The 17,827-nt window shown below is 54.0% G+C and overlaps 1 protein-coding gene across 2 annotated transcripts in view; it reads right to left on the bottom strand.

Annotated features, from left to right (window-relative positions):
• ABCA2 (ATP binding cassette subfamily A member 2) overlaps positions 1-17,032 on the bottom strand; it is an 87,465-nt gene extending 70,433 nt beyond the window's left edge. For both annotated transcript variants that reach the window (XM_059715515.1, XM_059715516.1), the window contains exon 1: positions 16,773-17,032. In XM_059715515.1, the coding sequence (XP_059571498.1) occupies positions 16,773-16,838 (66 nt within the window). In that variant the 5' untranslated portion in view covers positions 16,839-17,032. The remainder of the gene's footprint in view (positions 1-16,772) is intronic.
• Between the last annotated feature and the right edge of the window lie 795 nt (positions 17,033-17,827).

The following is a 17,827-nucleotide window of genomic DNA, read 5'->3' as shown; positions in this document are numbered from 1 at the left end:
CCCATCTCATCCATAAGTACTGGGTGGAGGCACCTTCTCTTCATGAGTGGCCAAAAGAAAGACAGGGAGCAGCTAAATTCAGGGGACAAGGACAGAACAAATGGCAAGAGAGTGGAGGTCAGGGTCACAGAGTCAAAGCAAGGGACTATGAGCATTGCCAGCATTGATCAAGGATAGGAGTGCATGGAGAGGGGTAGGCCAGTGTGGTCCCCAACTATGGGGGGACCTAACATCCACCCTCTCACACGTCTGGCCATGCATCCCAGCCTGCACACCCTGCCCACCTATGGCAGGGCCCAGCATTCCCCACATTTGCTCCCCCTTACCATTGTTTCCCTTGGCAGCAGCCCAGCACCTCTGTCCCCAGCCTCAGCCCCGGTCATTCCTCCCTCCCCTTGTTTACTTGCTCTCACAATTGTGTCACTGTTACTGCAAAACATTCAGGGTCTGTGCCCTCTGCCAGCCCTGCCTAATGTGTACACTGGGGCCAGTGTCCCTGCAGCCCTGGGCTGGGCAGGGCTGGGTAGGGAGGCTGTTGTTGCAGATTTCAAGCATAGCATTAGCACAGCGAGATCAATGGCCTTCCAAATGGCAAAACTGAGCCCCAGGCCTAGGCTCCCAGCATCTGCACTACAGCAACACCCCCATAGCCACCAGCCTGTCAGGGCCCCTGGGTCTTGACCTGCTCTCTGTCACCTTGCACTGCAGACTGCTTTCACAAGGGCTAAGGGGGTGTAGAGCAGGCTGGGTGGGAGTCATGCCCACTATACTACCCAAGGTGCACAACCTGCCCTGGCAGATGGAGGGAGAGACTTCCTAGCACTCAAAGGAGGCAGGGCAGAAGCCAACGTGCTTGCCAGTGGGAGAGGCAGTCAGTGCAGACTGGACCCAGGTGTAGCATGGGTGGAGCTGAGCCAGAAGCCCTGCCAGCACCCCTCAGCCCCAACCCATAGCCCTATTCCTACTGCAGTCCCAGCTCTCCCCCTTCTCCCCCCCCCCCAGCTCTGCTGGTGCCCTCAGCCCTGACTTGAGGCTCCTGCTATCGATGGTGTGGATCAGCACCACAGCAGCAGGTGCAGCACTGGCACCTGGCAGAATGAGGGAAAACTGCAGCCCAACTAGAAGGGGGAGAGAGAGATGAGCCCTGATGCTGCCAGGCAGGCCTCAGAGCAGACAGTGGGGAATAACTCCCCCATCCATGCGCTCAGCTCTTCCTACCTCCCTGCAAACAAGGCTTGCAGGAGGGTCCTAGGCACCGGGGAGAACATCCCCAGCTAACCCCATGTAGAAGCAAACCCAACTCGGAGACAGGACACCCAGCTGCCATACCCCCTGTCTGGACTCATGATCTTGTCATTCATGCAGCACAGGCCAGTAACCAGCACTTCATACATGGTGCTCAGGTCTGCAGGGCATGCTGTAGGAACGGGGGAGACAGCCACTGCCCCACAGGGAGCAGGAAGAAGAGAGAGGCAGAGGCACCCCTGGTGCAATGAGAGCAGCAGCAGCCAGCCACAGTAAGGAATGCTTTTAAGGGCAAGGCAGGTGCCAGCTGGGCCCAACCCCCAGCTCGTACCAGCCACCAGCTGGGACAGGTGGAACAGACTTGCTTATCAGCACTGATCACCTCTCCTCAGGTTCAGGCCAGCCAGCTCCTGGCTTATTTATGTCTAAAGAAAATCTAAGTACTGCTCCCACCACCTCTGCCTCCCAACCAACAAGTCTTGCAGCTTTTAGCCAGCAGTGAAATCTGCCTCCTGGCTCCACCCCTCCCCCCTCAGCTCTAGGGGTGCAGGTCCCTGAATGGCATCTGTCCCCCAACATCACTGCCAGGTGGGAGAGAGCTCCGAGGCGAGGGCAAGAGCTCCTGCAATACCCAAGGGCCAAATACGGACAGGCTTACCAGGAACCTTTCAACAACAGCTCCAAGATCTAGGGGCTCAGCTGTGGGTTGTCAGTGGAGCAGTGCAGGGCAGCTAACTCAGCTCCGGCAAGTGCTACATCTAGATGCAATCAGAACCAGCCACTACTCCCTCTGGTTTCTATGCAGCCAAGGAAGCAGATCTCAACTCGAGATTATTTAACTGCTGGAGCTGGTGATAGTGCACTGAGCTAAATAACACAAGAATCAGAAGAGACACTATACTGGCTTGGACCACGGGTCCATCTAGCCCAGCACTCTGCATCTCAGTGACTTGCTGGGACCACAGCACTAGTATTTATTCAGCAGACTCTTAGAAAGAGGATTGGCCTGTGTGCCATTTATGGCCACCTGTGTTCTAGGACCGACACCAAATACAGCAATGCAGTCCAGCGCACAGGTTTCCTAGCTGGGCCACAAGGAACAGGACAGTGGGCAGGATGTAGAGCAGGCAAAAAAAAGCAAAAAGATCTGAACAACGGGGGCTAACGGGCCCCAAGTTGGGGCAGAGACAAATCCAAGGGTCTGGACAGCTTAGCTAAGCAGCAAGCCAGGGATAGGAGCAAACCCTGAGGGCCATAGTATGGGGGTATTTGTACAGCAAAGACGAGGGGCCAAGGGGCTGGGAGGTTGCCTACAGGAGTGAGAGACCAGAGAGCATGGGGGAGAATATGCCATTGCTGGCAATGTCGCCAAGAAAGCGGCAGCTGAACTAGCCTTGTGCAGGGATGGGGAGGTGGGCTAGGGGCCCTCTGGCCTTTCTTCTCCAAGCCTTCAAAGTGACTGTAGGGCTCAGCACCACCCGGCACAGGGCACTGCAGGAGGAGGCTGCATCTCTGGGGCACTCGGACCTCACCCTCCGCTTACCCGCTTCCTACCAGGCCCAGATATCACCAGTCGGGGGAGCTGGATCCTGAGGTGGCAGCCTCCCTGCTTTGCAGGGTCTGGACATGCCTAGGCTAAGAGCTGGCACTCGGGACAAACCCTGCTGACAGCACATACCACTGCCCTCCTCTGCCCCTACCCCGCACCTTGCAGCTGGCAGGAGACATAGCTGGGTGGTGCCAGGCCCCTTTGCAGGGATGGGAAGGCAGTGGGAGCATGGGGGCGGGGGGGCAGCCAAGCCAAATGCTCCCTCCCCACCCCCATCCAGCCTATCCTTTGCTTTTGCTCAGGAAGGAGGCGAGGCCTCACCTTGCCGGGTTGCCATGGCAACAGCTCTGAGTTGCCAGGCAAGCAGCAGCTGGGAAGTCAGGTGCTGGGGCACAGCCCCCAGCCCTGTTGCAAGGAGAGGCCGGGGTGCCCACCTCCAGCAGGGTCCCCGGCTTTGCAACAGCAGCCTTGGCCTTCCAATTTTCACAATGGTTTCCAAGCAACGAATGCCAGCCTAGCAAGAACAGCGCTGCCAAAGGAGGGGGAAGCTTGCAGACAGGCTGGCTCAGACACGGGTGCCTTTACACGGAGCTTGGGGAGCAGGGGCCATCTCGCCCCCCGTCTGCATGGGCCCAGCTCCAGGACATCACGGCACTCCCACAATATAGAGCGATCCTATGGCCCCAGCCCTGGGGTGCGGGAGGGGGCCGATAGGAGGGAGGTTCTGAACTCAGGCTGTCTTCAACTCCGTCATCCCTCCGCTGAGCCACACAGCAGGTCGTGCGGCCTTCGTGATTTCTCCTCCAGCAGGAAACTGGCCTACAACTTGGAACTTGAACGTCTTAGTGCAGCTGCAATGTTTATACTGCAAACACAGGTGGTCCCATACAGCACGAAGGCCAATCCTCCCCCACCCCCAATAATTTTTGCTAGAAACTAAATGCTTACATCCCAGGGAATGACTGCATCTGGATCAACTCAAAAAAGGCTCCTGTGTGATTGGAAGACATGCTAGACAAGCTTTCAGGCACAAAGGGCCCTTCCTCAGGTCTGGGAAAAGAAAAATCATTCCACAACTAGGACACTTCTGACACCCCTCACCCCCAAAGATACTTATATGAGTAACAAAAAGACCCTTTAACCAGTATCACTAAAATCTATCCCAACTACATGCCTGGGCAATTATCAGGCATCACAAAGACCTTGCTCCTTACATTTGACTGTAGCCATGATGGTCCAGAAAAACACTACTTCGGGGTGGGGAAATCAAGGCAACGACTAACCTTCCTTGTTATTTGCAACAGCCCCCTGAAAAAAGGAGGATTCAAACTTAACACCACAGAATATCTCCAAAGACTGGATGGTGCTTACACACTACAGAAATCTGTTAAGACCCAAGCACCCTCTAGTGATTTCCACCTTCCCAGTCCTAGCAAGGACCTTAGTGTATTTGAAGGAATTCAGTTCAGGACTCTCTTAAGGGAGGAAAGTACAGAAACAGGCACCCTGATGCCATGTTGCCAGCAGGGAAGTTCAGAAACAGAGGTCTTATCAGAAAGCATAGCTGAGATCAGTGACGGGAGGATGTCAAGTCAACCTCACTTGAACTCCATTAGAAAAAAAGAAAGAAAGAAAGTCATGGGGCTATGCAACTGAAGAAACTCACAGGTCCTGTCTGGCTACCTTTAGAGCATTATCCCTGGCATGGAAAGAGGAAGCAGACACCTGGGGCCCTTTCAGGTATTTCTCAAAACGCCCCTATGGGTCCGTGGCCTCTCCCCTTATGTGCCTTTTGCCCAAGGCAGGTTTGAAAGGAACGGCCCTGAAGCGCAGAGCAGAGAGATTTCCATCAGACTGACAGGATTCACAGCCAACTCCTTCCCCTGCCCTTTGTGCAATGACAGATCTACGGGAAGACCAGTCTGTAAATCTGAGCACGCAGCCATTATAGCGATTTGCCGAGGGCTGGCAGTGCACAAGGGAACAGCTGAGGTCAATGGGACTGTGTGGGAGCTGGATCAGCCAGCACCCGTCACACACAGCACTTCACTGCCCACGTTCATCTCCCTGGGATGGTTTTATGCCAATACGAGCTTCCATGGTGGTTTTGCAATGTGGGCTGCCAGCACTACCACTGATGGGTGGTGGACCCCTGGGTTCACTTTGCTGGGAAACCCCAGTCAGGGTGTGAGCTCAGCTCTACAGAGGTGAAAGACCAGCTTATTAACCCGTGGTCCAGCCTGCTCCCTCCTTGCAGAGTTGAGGGACCCACAGGGCAGGTATAATGGAAGATGAAAAGATCCCTGTGGGGAGGAGTGGCAGGGGCATGAGACATGCTGCCAGATAGCAAACAAGGAAGCAGCACCCTCCAACATGCTAATCAAACACACCCTGTGTTATGTATAGACCAACTTGCCCATACCCTGTGTACTACAGGCTGAACCAACAACCATAGAAGCAGCTGCATTTATCTCAATAGGCTTTGGACTCTAGCCAGTGGACTACCGTGTGGGTGACCCCATCCCATGCATAAAGTGAGACTATTTGGAAATCACTGCAGCCCCCCTCCACCCACCAGCCCTCTTTCCAGCTGCAAGCAGCCTACCAGTGTCATTACTTCCTCTCCTCCACTGAAGCCCTGGTGCTAGCCTCCAAGTCACTCAGCCAGGCCACCCACATATGGGACCCCAGATGCAAATACAAAGAGGTGCTACTTGCTCCTGCCTGGTCCCTGGGCACCGGGAGCTGCCGCCATGTGCGCCTTGCCCTTGTCTGGTAGGAGGCGGATGAGAACTTTGTCTCCTGCCCTGGTACTCTTCAGACACCAGGGTTTCCCTGCTCTCTGGCCAACTCGTTCCACTGCTCTACATGCCAGATAGAGAACAGTCTGCACCATCTTAACACCCTTCCCACCTGGGAACCAAGGGCTCTCATTTCCTAGATCAAAGAAGTCAGCACACAGCCAAGACGGAAGAGCTAGGAGGCTTGGGACTTCTGCATTACCCTCATCCTAGTCCTTTCATTCTTACGTAGTGCTCCCTCCTCTCATCACTGGCTTCTGCCTTATGTAGGAGTTAAGCTCTATGCACAGCCTCTCCCTGTCCATATGACTAGACCATTGTACAGTGGGACCCTCCACAACAGGGGTAACAAAGGCAGTGTGGGAAGGAAGGAGGAGCCTGGCACTCTGCACGCATTTTCTTCATTCTAAGAAAAGGAAGTTCCTTAGAACATGCTCTGCCAGAGATCAACCCTTCAGGCTGCCCCCTGGTCCTACCACCAACCCCTACCAGAGATGGAAGGCAGAGAGAGACAGAGATCATGGCATGTATTGCAGCAGCCCCCAGAACCCCCCAGAGACCACATACCTGCACTGCTTGGTGCTGAAGAGACAAAGACCAATATAAATAGAGAGTGCAAACCAACGACAGACACATGGGGCAGCCATGTGCCGAAACCCAGAGCCTTCAACCGTGCCTGCCCCAAGACAGATGTACCTGCAGAAAGGCAAGGGAGAGAAGCAGCAAATATAACCTGCAGCATGCTCTGGCCTCATCCCAGGGGCCACTCGGGCCCCAACAGGTCACCACACTGCAGCAGCACTTCAAGGCACCAGTATCAATACTGCAAATGTTAGAGGGGAGCAAACCCCACAGCACTGCACAACCCACACCGTTTACCCCCAGCACTCCCATTAGCCAGCAAGGACAGAGCAAGATCAGCGCAGCACTGCCCGCCCGGGCATGGCCTGAAAGGCAGAGCAGGCCGGACAGGGATGCTGCTTAGCGTGCGTGGGCATGCTCCACTTCCGAGAAACTGCCTCAGTCCCTTGTCAGCTCCACTGCAAGCCCTCAGCCAGATGAGGGGCTTCACCTAGGTTATTACCATCTGCTCAGCACAAGCAGCTGCTTACTGTTGTTTGACATAGCCAGGGAGATGCATAGGAAGGGAAGGCTCTCCAGGCTGGTGCTGCATGAAGCCCCAGAGCCAGACTGCTAGCAGGAGCTGGCTTGGGGGCACTTTGTGAGAGCTGCTGTGGAGCATGGAAATAAACACACAGCTCCAGCTTCATTAGGGAAGCCACCGCCACAGCAGCTGGCCTATTTCTCCCTATCCCACTGCACTGTCAGGCTTCCCCTGCATTGCTGGCCTATCCCTAGGGATTACCAAGATGCCAGCCAGCTCCCTTCCTGCCCACTTGTTCTCACATGGTTTGGTTTCCTATATTGCATCCTCCTGCCCAGGCCTGCAAAGCCCACTGCCCTACTCCCACATCCAGCCAAGCTACTGCCAGGCTGAAGGTGCTGCTCCCTGCAGGATGGGTACTTGCACAGCATGCATCGCTGAACCCACGAGGTAGGTAGGGACAAGTACCTGAATAGCCAGCAGCAGGGGCTTTGAGACCATGCATGCCTCCTGTGAAGGGGTGGGCACATGAAAAGCTTATTCTCCTAGGTGAGGAAATGACCTCCAGTTCCTTGGTATTCTGGTGGCAGTGAGACTAGTCCCCTAGTATCTAGAGCAGGAGACAGGCAGTTTCAGGCCTGTCCCTGCCTCTGCTACCAACTTGTTGCACAGGCTTGGGCCTGTCATTTCCTTTCCGTGCCTCAGACTCCACTTCACTAACAAAAAAATCACAGTGCTCCTTTCAGAGTCTGTGCAGCACCTTGCACAGAGGCACCTTGTACAGCAGGGTCCTGCTGTGCGAGATGCTGTGCAGCAGGGTCCTGGCTCAGCATAGGACTCTCATCAACTGTATTCTGGCAACATTCAATTCGCTACCCTGACTCCCCTCCACATAAACAGAGCCAGTCACGCTACAGGAGGGGCAGTCTCACAGGCTGACCTACCCTGGCCACTCTGTCCTGTCTGCTTCAGGCACTTGTCAAAGCTTTGATCAGGCTTTGCCCCCACACAAGCACTCCGCTCCCAACCCCCCTGAGCAGTAAAGGCAAGGTGCCAGGGGATGTCCCCCTGCTCTGCCTTTGCTGGGAGGGCCTCAAAGCTGTGGACAGCAGGGCAGCGAGAGGACATTGAGGTCCCTAGGTATAGAAGGGGATCTGGTCCCTAGTGTACTGCCTCTTCCTTCCTGGACAATAGTATTTCCCTTTAAAAATCAAAGCAGTTCAAGACAGGGAGGGGTAGAGCACCATGGTAGATTGGTCTGTGGCCCTAGTAAGATCCACACCACTTACCCCCAATTTCTGGAATATTCATTGACATACAGGCCACATCTTCTCTACCAGGAGGGACCCATCACCTCTGTTTCAGGGCAATCAATCCTACCTCAAGCCACTGTTAGCAACTCCTCAATAGTCTTTAGGAACTGCAGCAACATGGCAAAATAAGAACTCCTTCCCCCCAACGTCACTGGATCAGCTCTGTATCAAGCAGGCTGGGAGATCCCAGATCAGCAGAAACCTACTCCCTGCTACTCCCACACCCAAGAGTCAGCTCCCCTCATTCACTGCCTGATGGAGTCTCAAGTCTTGAAGGGCCCACACATCAGCTCTGCCCCTTTGGTGCCAACTCCAGGCAAATGCAAGATCTTATATTCCACAGAAAATTCCAGCAAATTTGAGGGTGTGTCCTTGTTATTTGATCAAAAGCCCCAGAAAGAAGTTACAAATGTTCCTACTGAATGGGGGGGGGGGGGGGGGTGGAATCCTAAAGAATTTCATTGGAAACCATCAAAACATTGCAATAACCTCAAAAAAATTAACAAGAATCGAAATGAGTCAAAGCATTTCCTTCTCAAAAAAACAAAGTCCAAACTGATTAACAAACTTTCCTTCGAAAAAACTCATTTAAAGAGACCCACGCCATCAACTCTGCTACATGTCATGTTGGATTTGTGTGGTTTTATCACTCTAACAAAGTTATTTACATTTCCTTAACTGGTTCTAAGTCTCACCCAAGCCCCCATAGCATGAAGAACCTCCTGGAAACCAATTCTGCTATGCTGGCCCAGCAGACCAGAGAAGACCATCATCCATGTATTATGCTCAGCCAATAGCCACACTTTCCTATCAATCCAGAGTATCCGGCTGAGGACTCCCTGCAACCAGTACATGTGCCCCCCCGCCAGTAAACTAATTCTTCTGCAATGCTCAACCCATAACCCTGACCATTGGAAATAGAGGTCCACATACAACTTATGCATCAGTCCATCAGCAGAGACACTTTTAGCAGGGGCTTGCACAATGGAAAAGCCCAGCTAGAGCCAGCTCCAAGTCTTCTGACCCCAGCTTTTTCTTTTTTCCTTTTAAAAAAAAAAAAAACCAAAAAAAACTTACCAGTGAAGCACTTAGATTTTGCAATGTGTCAGTAGGCTGGTGCATAGCAGAACAGAGAGTCTGAATTATTTTAAAGTGGCTTAATATTTAAAAGTCCTGGTTCCTGGCAGAGCAGCCTTCAAGCTACTTCTTTAGAATCGGTTGCTTTCGTATTCCTGTCCCACAGACTGCTCTATAAAAGGGTTTGCTGCTCCCAGTTCTATTCTGAATGGTCTTTTCAGCCAAGAAGAAAAAGAGATGGGCTATCCTAGAGAAACACCAATGTCGAGCCTACATACCTAAGGCCAAGCTTCCATTTTTAGAGTCAGATTTTCAAGTACTCAAAGCCCCCACTTCCCTCACCATCCCAGCCAGATTTTCTGGAGAGACCCAGTTCCCTTGAATGAACCAAAACTCAAGGGGCCACATTTTCAGAAGTGGCCAACACACAAAAACCCTGGCCCCACATCCACGTGCCAAATCCTTCTGAAAAAAATCCTGGCCAAAGCACTGTCAGATGCACAAAGCGAAAAAGAATTGTTTGCTGCCTGCTTTCAAAGGCAGCAGTCATAGGGGTGACTTGAAACTATGTTAGATACAAAGCTGTCAGTGGAGAAAGCAATTTCCAAGATGCCCCTTTAATAAGACACATTACCACCCAGGAACCCAGAGCATTTGAGAGCCTTCTATTGTCTCCTATTGTAGCAATTCCTGCCTTGCAAACAAATCCCTCTTTGTTTAGGTTGCAGAGTCAACCTTCACAAAAATACCATTATGCACAAAAGGAACAGAGGGATTCAAGTTTTCGCTAACTCTTTCGCTGCTGCATGTCCCTCCTTGTGCCCCCACCCCATGCTCCCATTTCCAGACAAATGCTCCAGCGAGACCTATGAAATGTGAGGAAGTGCTACACAGTCACCTATCAGCCCCCGGGCTCATGTTACCCGCATTAGCAAGGTACAGGATGGAGGTAAGAAGGGATGGCCCTTCTGTAGCAATACAGCAAGGGGAAGTGGTGACAGATACTCGGGTACACACCCAAATAAATGGGTGAGCATTGCACACACTTGGCCAGGAAGGGGAGATGCATCCTGTGGTCCAGGAAAGTGTAGGTTCATGTTCCACTTGTGGTTATACCAAGAACAGATACACAGTGAGCTATAGTGGTCCTTTGAGGTTGTACTGCTGCCAGAGAGAGCAGGCATTATCTCAGTGAGCATCACAAACCTTATCCCCTCAGCTTGCTGAATTAAAAACAGAGCTGGAGGGAGAGGAGGGGAAGAGATGCAACTCCAGATGAGGTAGGAAAGAGCAGTTAAAGCACTGCAGCTCTGTGTATTGCAATTACAAGTTGATGCTCCTCAGAGTTGGGCTGGCTGGAGCTTTGCTGCAGAGCTTAAGCCTCTGCAGGAATGGAGCAGCTTCCAACTCAAACCCTGCAGAGCTCAGAGGCTCCTCAGAAAGCCACGAGTACTACAGAATAGACTCCTGCATAGCTCAGCTGGGGACCCCCAACAGGCAGATAAAGCTTCCATTTATCCCAAGCCCCGACAAGACCTTCAACCTGGGTTCCCCGACTAGTAGTTAGCGACACTCCTGATGATCACCGGGTTCTGAACTGCTACCCATTCCCAGTGTCCATGCACCTCAGGCATGAAGTCAACAGCAACAGGACCTCACTAGGCTTTAAACAAAGTGGGAGCCCACCACCAGCCTACAGCCACAGCAGGCCATGTCTTTCCACAGCATCCTAAGGAACAGCCTAATTTTCAGAGGAGCTGGACATCTGCAGCTCCCATGGAAGCCGCTGGGATCTGTGGGAGCTCAGTGCTTCGAAACAATCATGCCACTTATTTCAGGTATCTAAACAGGGCACCTTAAGTTAGCACCTCTAAGCCCAAGATGAAGCATTTTTGCCCAGAGGTACCCAGGACGCCTGCAGAGAGGCAGGAAGTTCATCTCAGAAGGAAGGAACTGCCGAGGAGAATGCCGCCTCCGGACCTTTGTATAGCAGCACCCATGAGAGCAGGGACAGACAGTAAACCCAAGCTTCCCCAGGGCCCTGCTTTGGAGTGGAAGGCTTCTCCATCTATTGGGCATTGTAGCATTTATCAGTAGCAGGTGCAGCCTGCGCCACTCTCACACAAGACAGGTCCAGGTATTATGCAGGTCTTCCAGGAGACAGGAATGGCTCCTCCAAGCAGAAGAAATAAGCCTCCCCCAGCTAGCACATGTGTTCAAGTCAAAAAAGGCATTGCCCTGCGGCTCCCCAGCCTGGACACCCCAGACGCAAGCTGTATACACAGGGCCCAACCTGGCCAACGACAATGGTATCCAGAGTGGAGTCAAAGAACACCAGGGACTTGGAGCAGAGGACAAGAGTCAAATTGATGCCTGCTCCATTACTGTAGCTGATCATTCAAGGTCCCCTCCCCACACCTCCATAAGTGCCAGTAGCTGTTCCAGCAAAGGAGCTGACACCCACAGGAGGTCCCCAACTCCATACCGATCTCTGCAAGAGCAGACCCAGGAAAGCACTGGGCTCAGGACCTTTTCCCTTGACAGTGGATTGCGAAGGTGAAGAAGGGCTGGTGTTTAAAAATCAAGAGTCCCTCCCTCCCACCTGGTTTTCATTACTTGAGCAACATCAGGAATAGTCAGGCAGGCAGGGGGAAGGGCAGACACTGGGGGTGGGGAGTGGGAGTACGCCCTCTCTTCCCCCTTCCCAGTCCTCAACAGAAGCTTTCCCAGCTTGAGGTCCCTCCTTGCCCAGTCCCTGCACAGGATTGAGTGTTAAACAACACCTTCAGCAATATTTGAATGAACAACCCCCTCCCTTCAAGTGGGTCAGCCTTCCCTTTCTGGCAAGTGCTGAAGATGTTGCAGGGGCACTGACTTCATCTGTGCAGCTCAGCTTAAGCGATCAGTTGAACTTGGAGCCCAAATTCAGCCTTGGTGTTTTTACTAGGAAGCGATGGTGGATCTCCACTTGGGGTGCTTACACCAAGTCCAGGAAATGTTTTCCCAAGAGCTTAAATTAGTTTGGGGATACAGCAGTTAATCCCTAACCAAATGTTTCAAGAAAGCGAAAGCATCTTTCACACATTCCTTTCCTCTTCATCTTCCCCCCACCCTGCAGCCAGCCCTCCACCATGTTAGAAATACCAAATATCTTGCTGTCTGCCCAAGGGCACTCAGAAGACCACTAGAGACCCGGCCAATTTAATTCCAGAGAAGAACGCTACAGTGAGACAGAGTTAAGCGACTGATTTTGACTCCCGAGCTCAAGAGAATAAAGACATGGCTGAGATGATGCAATTTCCTCACAAAAAAAACAGGGAAAGGTTATGGTTATATATAAAGTCCAGATGCATGCAGGGGAGAGAAAAAAAAAAATATGCACAGTTAAGTTGCTAAAGCATCTTCCCTTTGCCCTATCACAGTACCAAGCCATCACCCTCACAATGGTACAGGATGAAGGTATCCAAATAACTGGTTTTTAATGTGGTAAATGCCTGTCATTGCTTCCCTCGAGGCCAGAGTTAAGGCTGCTTGAGTGCTTTTCTGCTCATTTCTTCCCGAGTACAGTCAGAAGACAAAGGGCAGCCTCTGTTCTGGATTTCCTGGGCTCAAACTGCTTGCTACGCCATCCCTTTAGTGGAATGGATGCTTAAATCACTGACACGCTCTTGATCATAACTCCATCTCAGCAGAGTGCTCTCGTCTGGGACTAGTTCTGCTGGGTCTCTGGTCAGCTGCTGAGTCCATGAGGGCAGGCAGCACTTGAATTGCTAACGGGCTTGAGTAGGCAAGGGGAGAGAGGAATCACAACTAGAACTCCATCCCGCACCTGAGGCAGCACATCCACATGACAGGCCTTTTGGCAGGACCCTTTCAAAATGAAATGGCATTAGGGATCAGACACTGCCTGCACGCCACCGTCCAAGTTGCTGGCACATACCCGCAAGCTGCGTTTAGGAAATGAAGTGCCTTCTCCTTCTCTAGCAACCCCCGCTTCTCCTGCTGCTCAATCCTAATGTGTGCGATGTCACATCTCAATGCCATAGAGAGGTTTCTGACAACAGATTATGCCTTTGTAGAGTGGATCAGGCAGGAGGGAAGAACAAGGTCGCCAGCATCTTGGTAACAAACATCCAGAGAGGGGAGAACACATATGCAGCTAGCCAAGTACAAGCAACGGTGAGCAAACACCAGAGGTACCGTACATTGGGGGCAGAAGTTCCACCAAGTCCTTGCCCTGTGTCACTGCAGAGTTGTGATCATCTGCTGTTCAAGCCACTGCTGCGCTCCTGCATTACTCCTCTGCCTGCCTCAGAGATCCAACCGGGACCTCACCTGCCAGACAAAGCCATCTACCTCCTGGAGATGCAGCAGTTCAGCAGAGGCACAGACCTCTCCTGCTAGCAACAAATATCTTGGCTGCCTGATATCCAGAAGTGGAAGCAAGTTCAGTGCCTTCAAGTCAGGCACTAACTAGAACATGGAGCCTTAGGAAGAAGCAACTTTAGAAGGCCCTGCCAGATCAGCAGCAATTACGACTACCCCCATTATAGAAGCACTGGAAAAATCCCAACCCAAACAAGCAACAGGGACTAGAAGTCCAGGACCAAGGAATTTGCCTCTAGACAAAGAAGAGACAGAGGAGGAAGGAATGTGCCAAAGGCCACAAAGCAAGTCAGTGGCAGAGCAGGGAGCACAACCTAGTGCCTCGATTTTGCCATATTCCTGTACTGCTCCAGGTGAAAAGGTGCTGATCCCAGCAAGCTGCTGGGCGGCTTGACCAAAAAATCAGGCACAGCCAGGTCAGAAATGCATTCAGCACAGGAGAGGGGGCCTTCACCACACCAAGCGGGGGGGGGGGGGGGGGGGGGGGGGGGGGGGGGGGGCACCACTACTTCCATCAGTTGTGGGGAGAAGGGAAGCCAATCACCACCACCCTGACCTTAACCCTTGCACACAGCTAATCCATGCCTGGGGACCCCAGCAGGGACAACAGCCTGAGGAAGGCATCTCAAGCCTGCATTTTTGCCTGACAGGTTAGTTTTAGATTTCTCTGGACCAAACAGGAGGGCAAGTGAAGTGGCCAGCAGTACAAGCAGGGGACTGGTATGTTGTGGCAGGTGCTGACCAGCCTTACTTTGGCATGCAACCCAGCTCTAGCTAAGCACGCAGCTCGAGTGGCTTGCCTCACCCACAAGCAAGGTACCAGAAAACAAAGATCACAGGTGTTGGGAGGGAAGGCGTACACCCACGCAGCCAAGGAAGTGTGCCAGGGCCACAGCAAACAGCGATGCCTTGGGCACGGAAAACAGCTGGGCGCCATCACCTACATGGCAGTAGTGGAAAGTGAACATGTGACTGGTATGCACCCAAGGCAAGACATGGTGGGCAGGAGAGGCTCTCATGGGACAGTGTGCAGAGGAACATCCTTACAGGCCACCACTGCACACAGGCTGCAGCTACACAGCTCAATGGACATCAACCCATGTTCTTGACATGTGCTGTGGATCACATGGCCACTGCTTTTAGGTTCCCCATACATACTTTCTTCTGCTGGTCAGGGGAGGTGCCACCTCTGCCAGCCTTTTTCATGCTAAACTAACACCCCACTGGAGAAAGGACTTCAACATCAGAGGAGAGTTCTGCCCGGCCCAAGGCAAATCCAGCCAGGTCCATATGCCACAGCACCACAAAGGGCTCGAGTACCTGGATCTGCCCCATGCCCCATTTCAAAGAGCAGCCAGACACAGCAATGTGCTGAGAGCAAGACACCCTTCCATAAAGCCTCTTGCTGTCCCAGCCTGAAGGAAAACTGAACCCAATGGGAAGAGGGAATCTCAGACAGGTCAGGTATGCCAAGTGCCAATCTAGATGGCAAGCAGAATACCCCATGCAGCGAACAAGACCTGAAACAGCCAGCCTGGCTGGGGCATTTACTAGCTCTATGCCACGTCCTCCAACAGTCCCAGTGCAAGGTTCACACGCTCCTTCTCTAGGGGCGGGAATCCACAACACGAGGACTCAAAGGTCCAGCTCTGCTTAATAACGAAAGAGAATGACTCAGCCAGCAGAGACGATAATTTTCTAACTCAAGCAAGGGGTCTCTGATATATGGCTTAGGCCAGTTGACAAAGCAGCAGCTTGAGTTTAAAGAGGGAACCCTGTCCAGCCCTGCCTGATCTTTCCCCTTACAAGGGAGTCCCTGCTGGACAATCAGAGACACAGATGCTCCAGGAGCTATGGGGATCTTAGGCCCGATGGTACCAGCACTCACTCACACGAGTGCCCTTATTCATAGGGACACCAGACTGGAAGGGGCACCCTAAGCCATGCAGGCCAGGCCCTGCATTCACTGGCAACCACTAACCAAAGGAATCCCCAAGAGTCATCCATCCATAATAAGAAGCAACAGCTTCACCCAGAAACACCCAGAACACCCTGTAACAACTTACAGTTAACAGCAGAGATGAGGGCACTGCTGATGCACTGCACTGACAGAGTAGTGGGATCACACACACACACACACACACACACACACACACACACACACACACACGCCCCCTCCTTCACAACATCCTCTGCCCTGCTGCTGAATGGACCATCAACACGGCTGCCCACCAACCTGGGGAGAAAAACTTTCCTGGCCCAAGAACCCCCGACCGCAACTCTGCGTGGCTCCTTCGTGACGATGCACAGAATTCTCCAAATCAAGGCCCGTTTCCACCCGCTTGGTGCAAAGAGCCTCTTTGGTACTGTGTGACACGTGCTAGTCAGCCCAGGGATTTCTTCACTGCCTAAATCAGGCAGAAGGGAAGGGATTAACAAAATTTTTGGCTGCAGGAAACATGCACCTCTGCAGGACCACAGGAAGAGGAGCAACCTGCCACGCTTTCAGGAAGCTAAAGAGGTCCACATCCCCCGGCAGGGTCTGCGAGATGGCAGAGCTGCCACCCTGGCAGCCAGGAGCAGGAGCAGCTCCCCCCAGCTTCACAAGGAGGGGAAGGAGGCAGCTCTGACCCACATATAATTCAGGAGCCTATTTATAGCTCCGCAGATGCAGGCAGCTTGTGCCAGTGCTGCCAGAACAGAATGGCCGGGCCGGGGCCACAGGGGATCTGTTTTGTCCCCCTTCCTTCCACCCGCTTTATGGGGGGAGACGGGGGCAGGGCACAAGGCTGTGGTGAGCCCTGAACCAGCACCCACGTCCCCAGCACTGGAGGCTGGCGAGGAAAGGGACCAATTGTTGCTGGGCGTGCAACATGCGCACACGCACACACGCAATTGTTGCTGGGCGTGCAACGTGCACACATGCACACACACAATTGTTGCTGGGCGTGCAACACGTGCACACGCACACACGCAATTGTTGCTGGGCGTGCAACACGCACGTGTGCAATTGTTGCTGGGTGTGCAACACACGCACGCACGCGTGCACACACACAACTGTTGCTGGGCGTGCAATGCACACGCGCACTTGTTGCTGGGCGTGCAACGCACACTCACGCACACGCGCACACGGGCCGGGCTCCGTGCCTCTGCAGGGGTATAAACAGCCCCTGCCCGCGCCGCGCCGCACCCGCACCCGCACCCCAGCTCGGGCGCGATTCCCAGCGCACCACCGCGCCCGCACCCAGGGCCCGGGACGGGGACGGGACCAGCCCCGGGGCCCCGGCCGCGCTCACCGGGCTCCGGCGCTTGAGGGTCACGTTCTTCCAGAGCAGGAGGTGCAGCTGGTGCAGGACCCCCATGGCTGCGCGGCCCTGGCCCTGGCCCCGGCCCGACCTCAGCGACGGCGGCACCCCACACTGCTCTCAGCCCGCCCCGGGGTCGCTGCACCTCCGGCTCCCGCTCCGGCTCCAGCCCGTGGCCCCAGGCCGCCCGGCGGCCGCGGCTGCCACCAGGTGCGAGTGCCCGGCGCCCCCGGCTGCTGCATTGAATCCGCCCGGCCCCGCCCCGCGCCGCCGCCCCTTAAAGGCGCAGGGAGCCGCCGGGCCGGGACGCAGCGCTGCTCTGGCTCGGCCCCGCCGCCGGGGCAGGGGCGGAGCGAGGGGCTGCGGCGCCCCCGGCAGTGCCCGCGCCCGTCCTGCCTCCCGGCTCCGGGCCGACCATGCTGGGCAGTGCCGCTGCCCCTGGGGCTGGCGCTGTGCTCCTTGTCCCCCGTGGCAAACTCGTGACCAGCTCCCGTCCCTGGTTTGTTAGCGTTTGTCCTTAGGAATCAGTTGCCACTTTCTCAGCAGCCTCCCTCTGACCCGGCCTGTGGTTCCCTGTGCTGGGCCTCTAGCTCCCGCGTCCCCAGTGCTGCCGTGGGCCTGTCATAGCCGAACTGCTCCTCTCCGTGGTGTGCTGGGGTTTCCAGAAAGGGTTTCATAGGTGGGCGTCCACAGGCTCCCTCCACTCCTTCAGGAGCCAGCGAGCTCTGTTCAGCACCCTGGTTACTAGCCTACGGCTCCGCTCCCGTTCCGGTTTTCTTTTTTTGTTGTCCCACACGTTTAGTCCGTGTGTCCTCCGCAGTTCCCTGTGATGGGCCGAGTCCCATGACACCATGGCATATCAAATAGGCCAGTCCCTGATCCGCCGGCGTCTCCAGGTAGAGTTTCTCTGTGCAGCGTCCGCTGGCTCCTTGGACGTGGCCAATGGGCACTGCCCAGCATGGTGTGTTCTGCTTGGTGCCCCCATCGGTGCCCTCGTTTTAAACCTGTGACCCTCACTGCAGTCCCTGTTTTACCCTCTATTTGTC

This window comes from Alligator mississippiensis, chromosome 12 (assembly GCF_030867095.1).
Source record: "Alligator mississippiensis isolate rAllMis1 chromosome 12, rAllMis1, whole genome shotgun sequence".
NCBI lineage: Eukaryota > Metazoa > Chordata > Crocodylia > Alligatoridae > Alligator > Alligator mississippiensis.
This window is presented reverse-complemented; position numbering and strand designations above follow the sequence as displayed.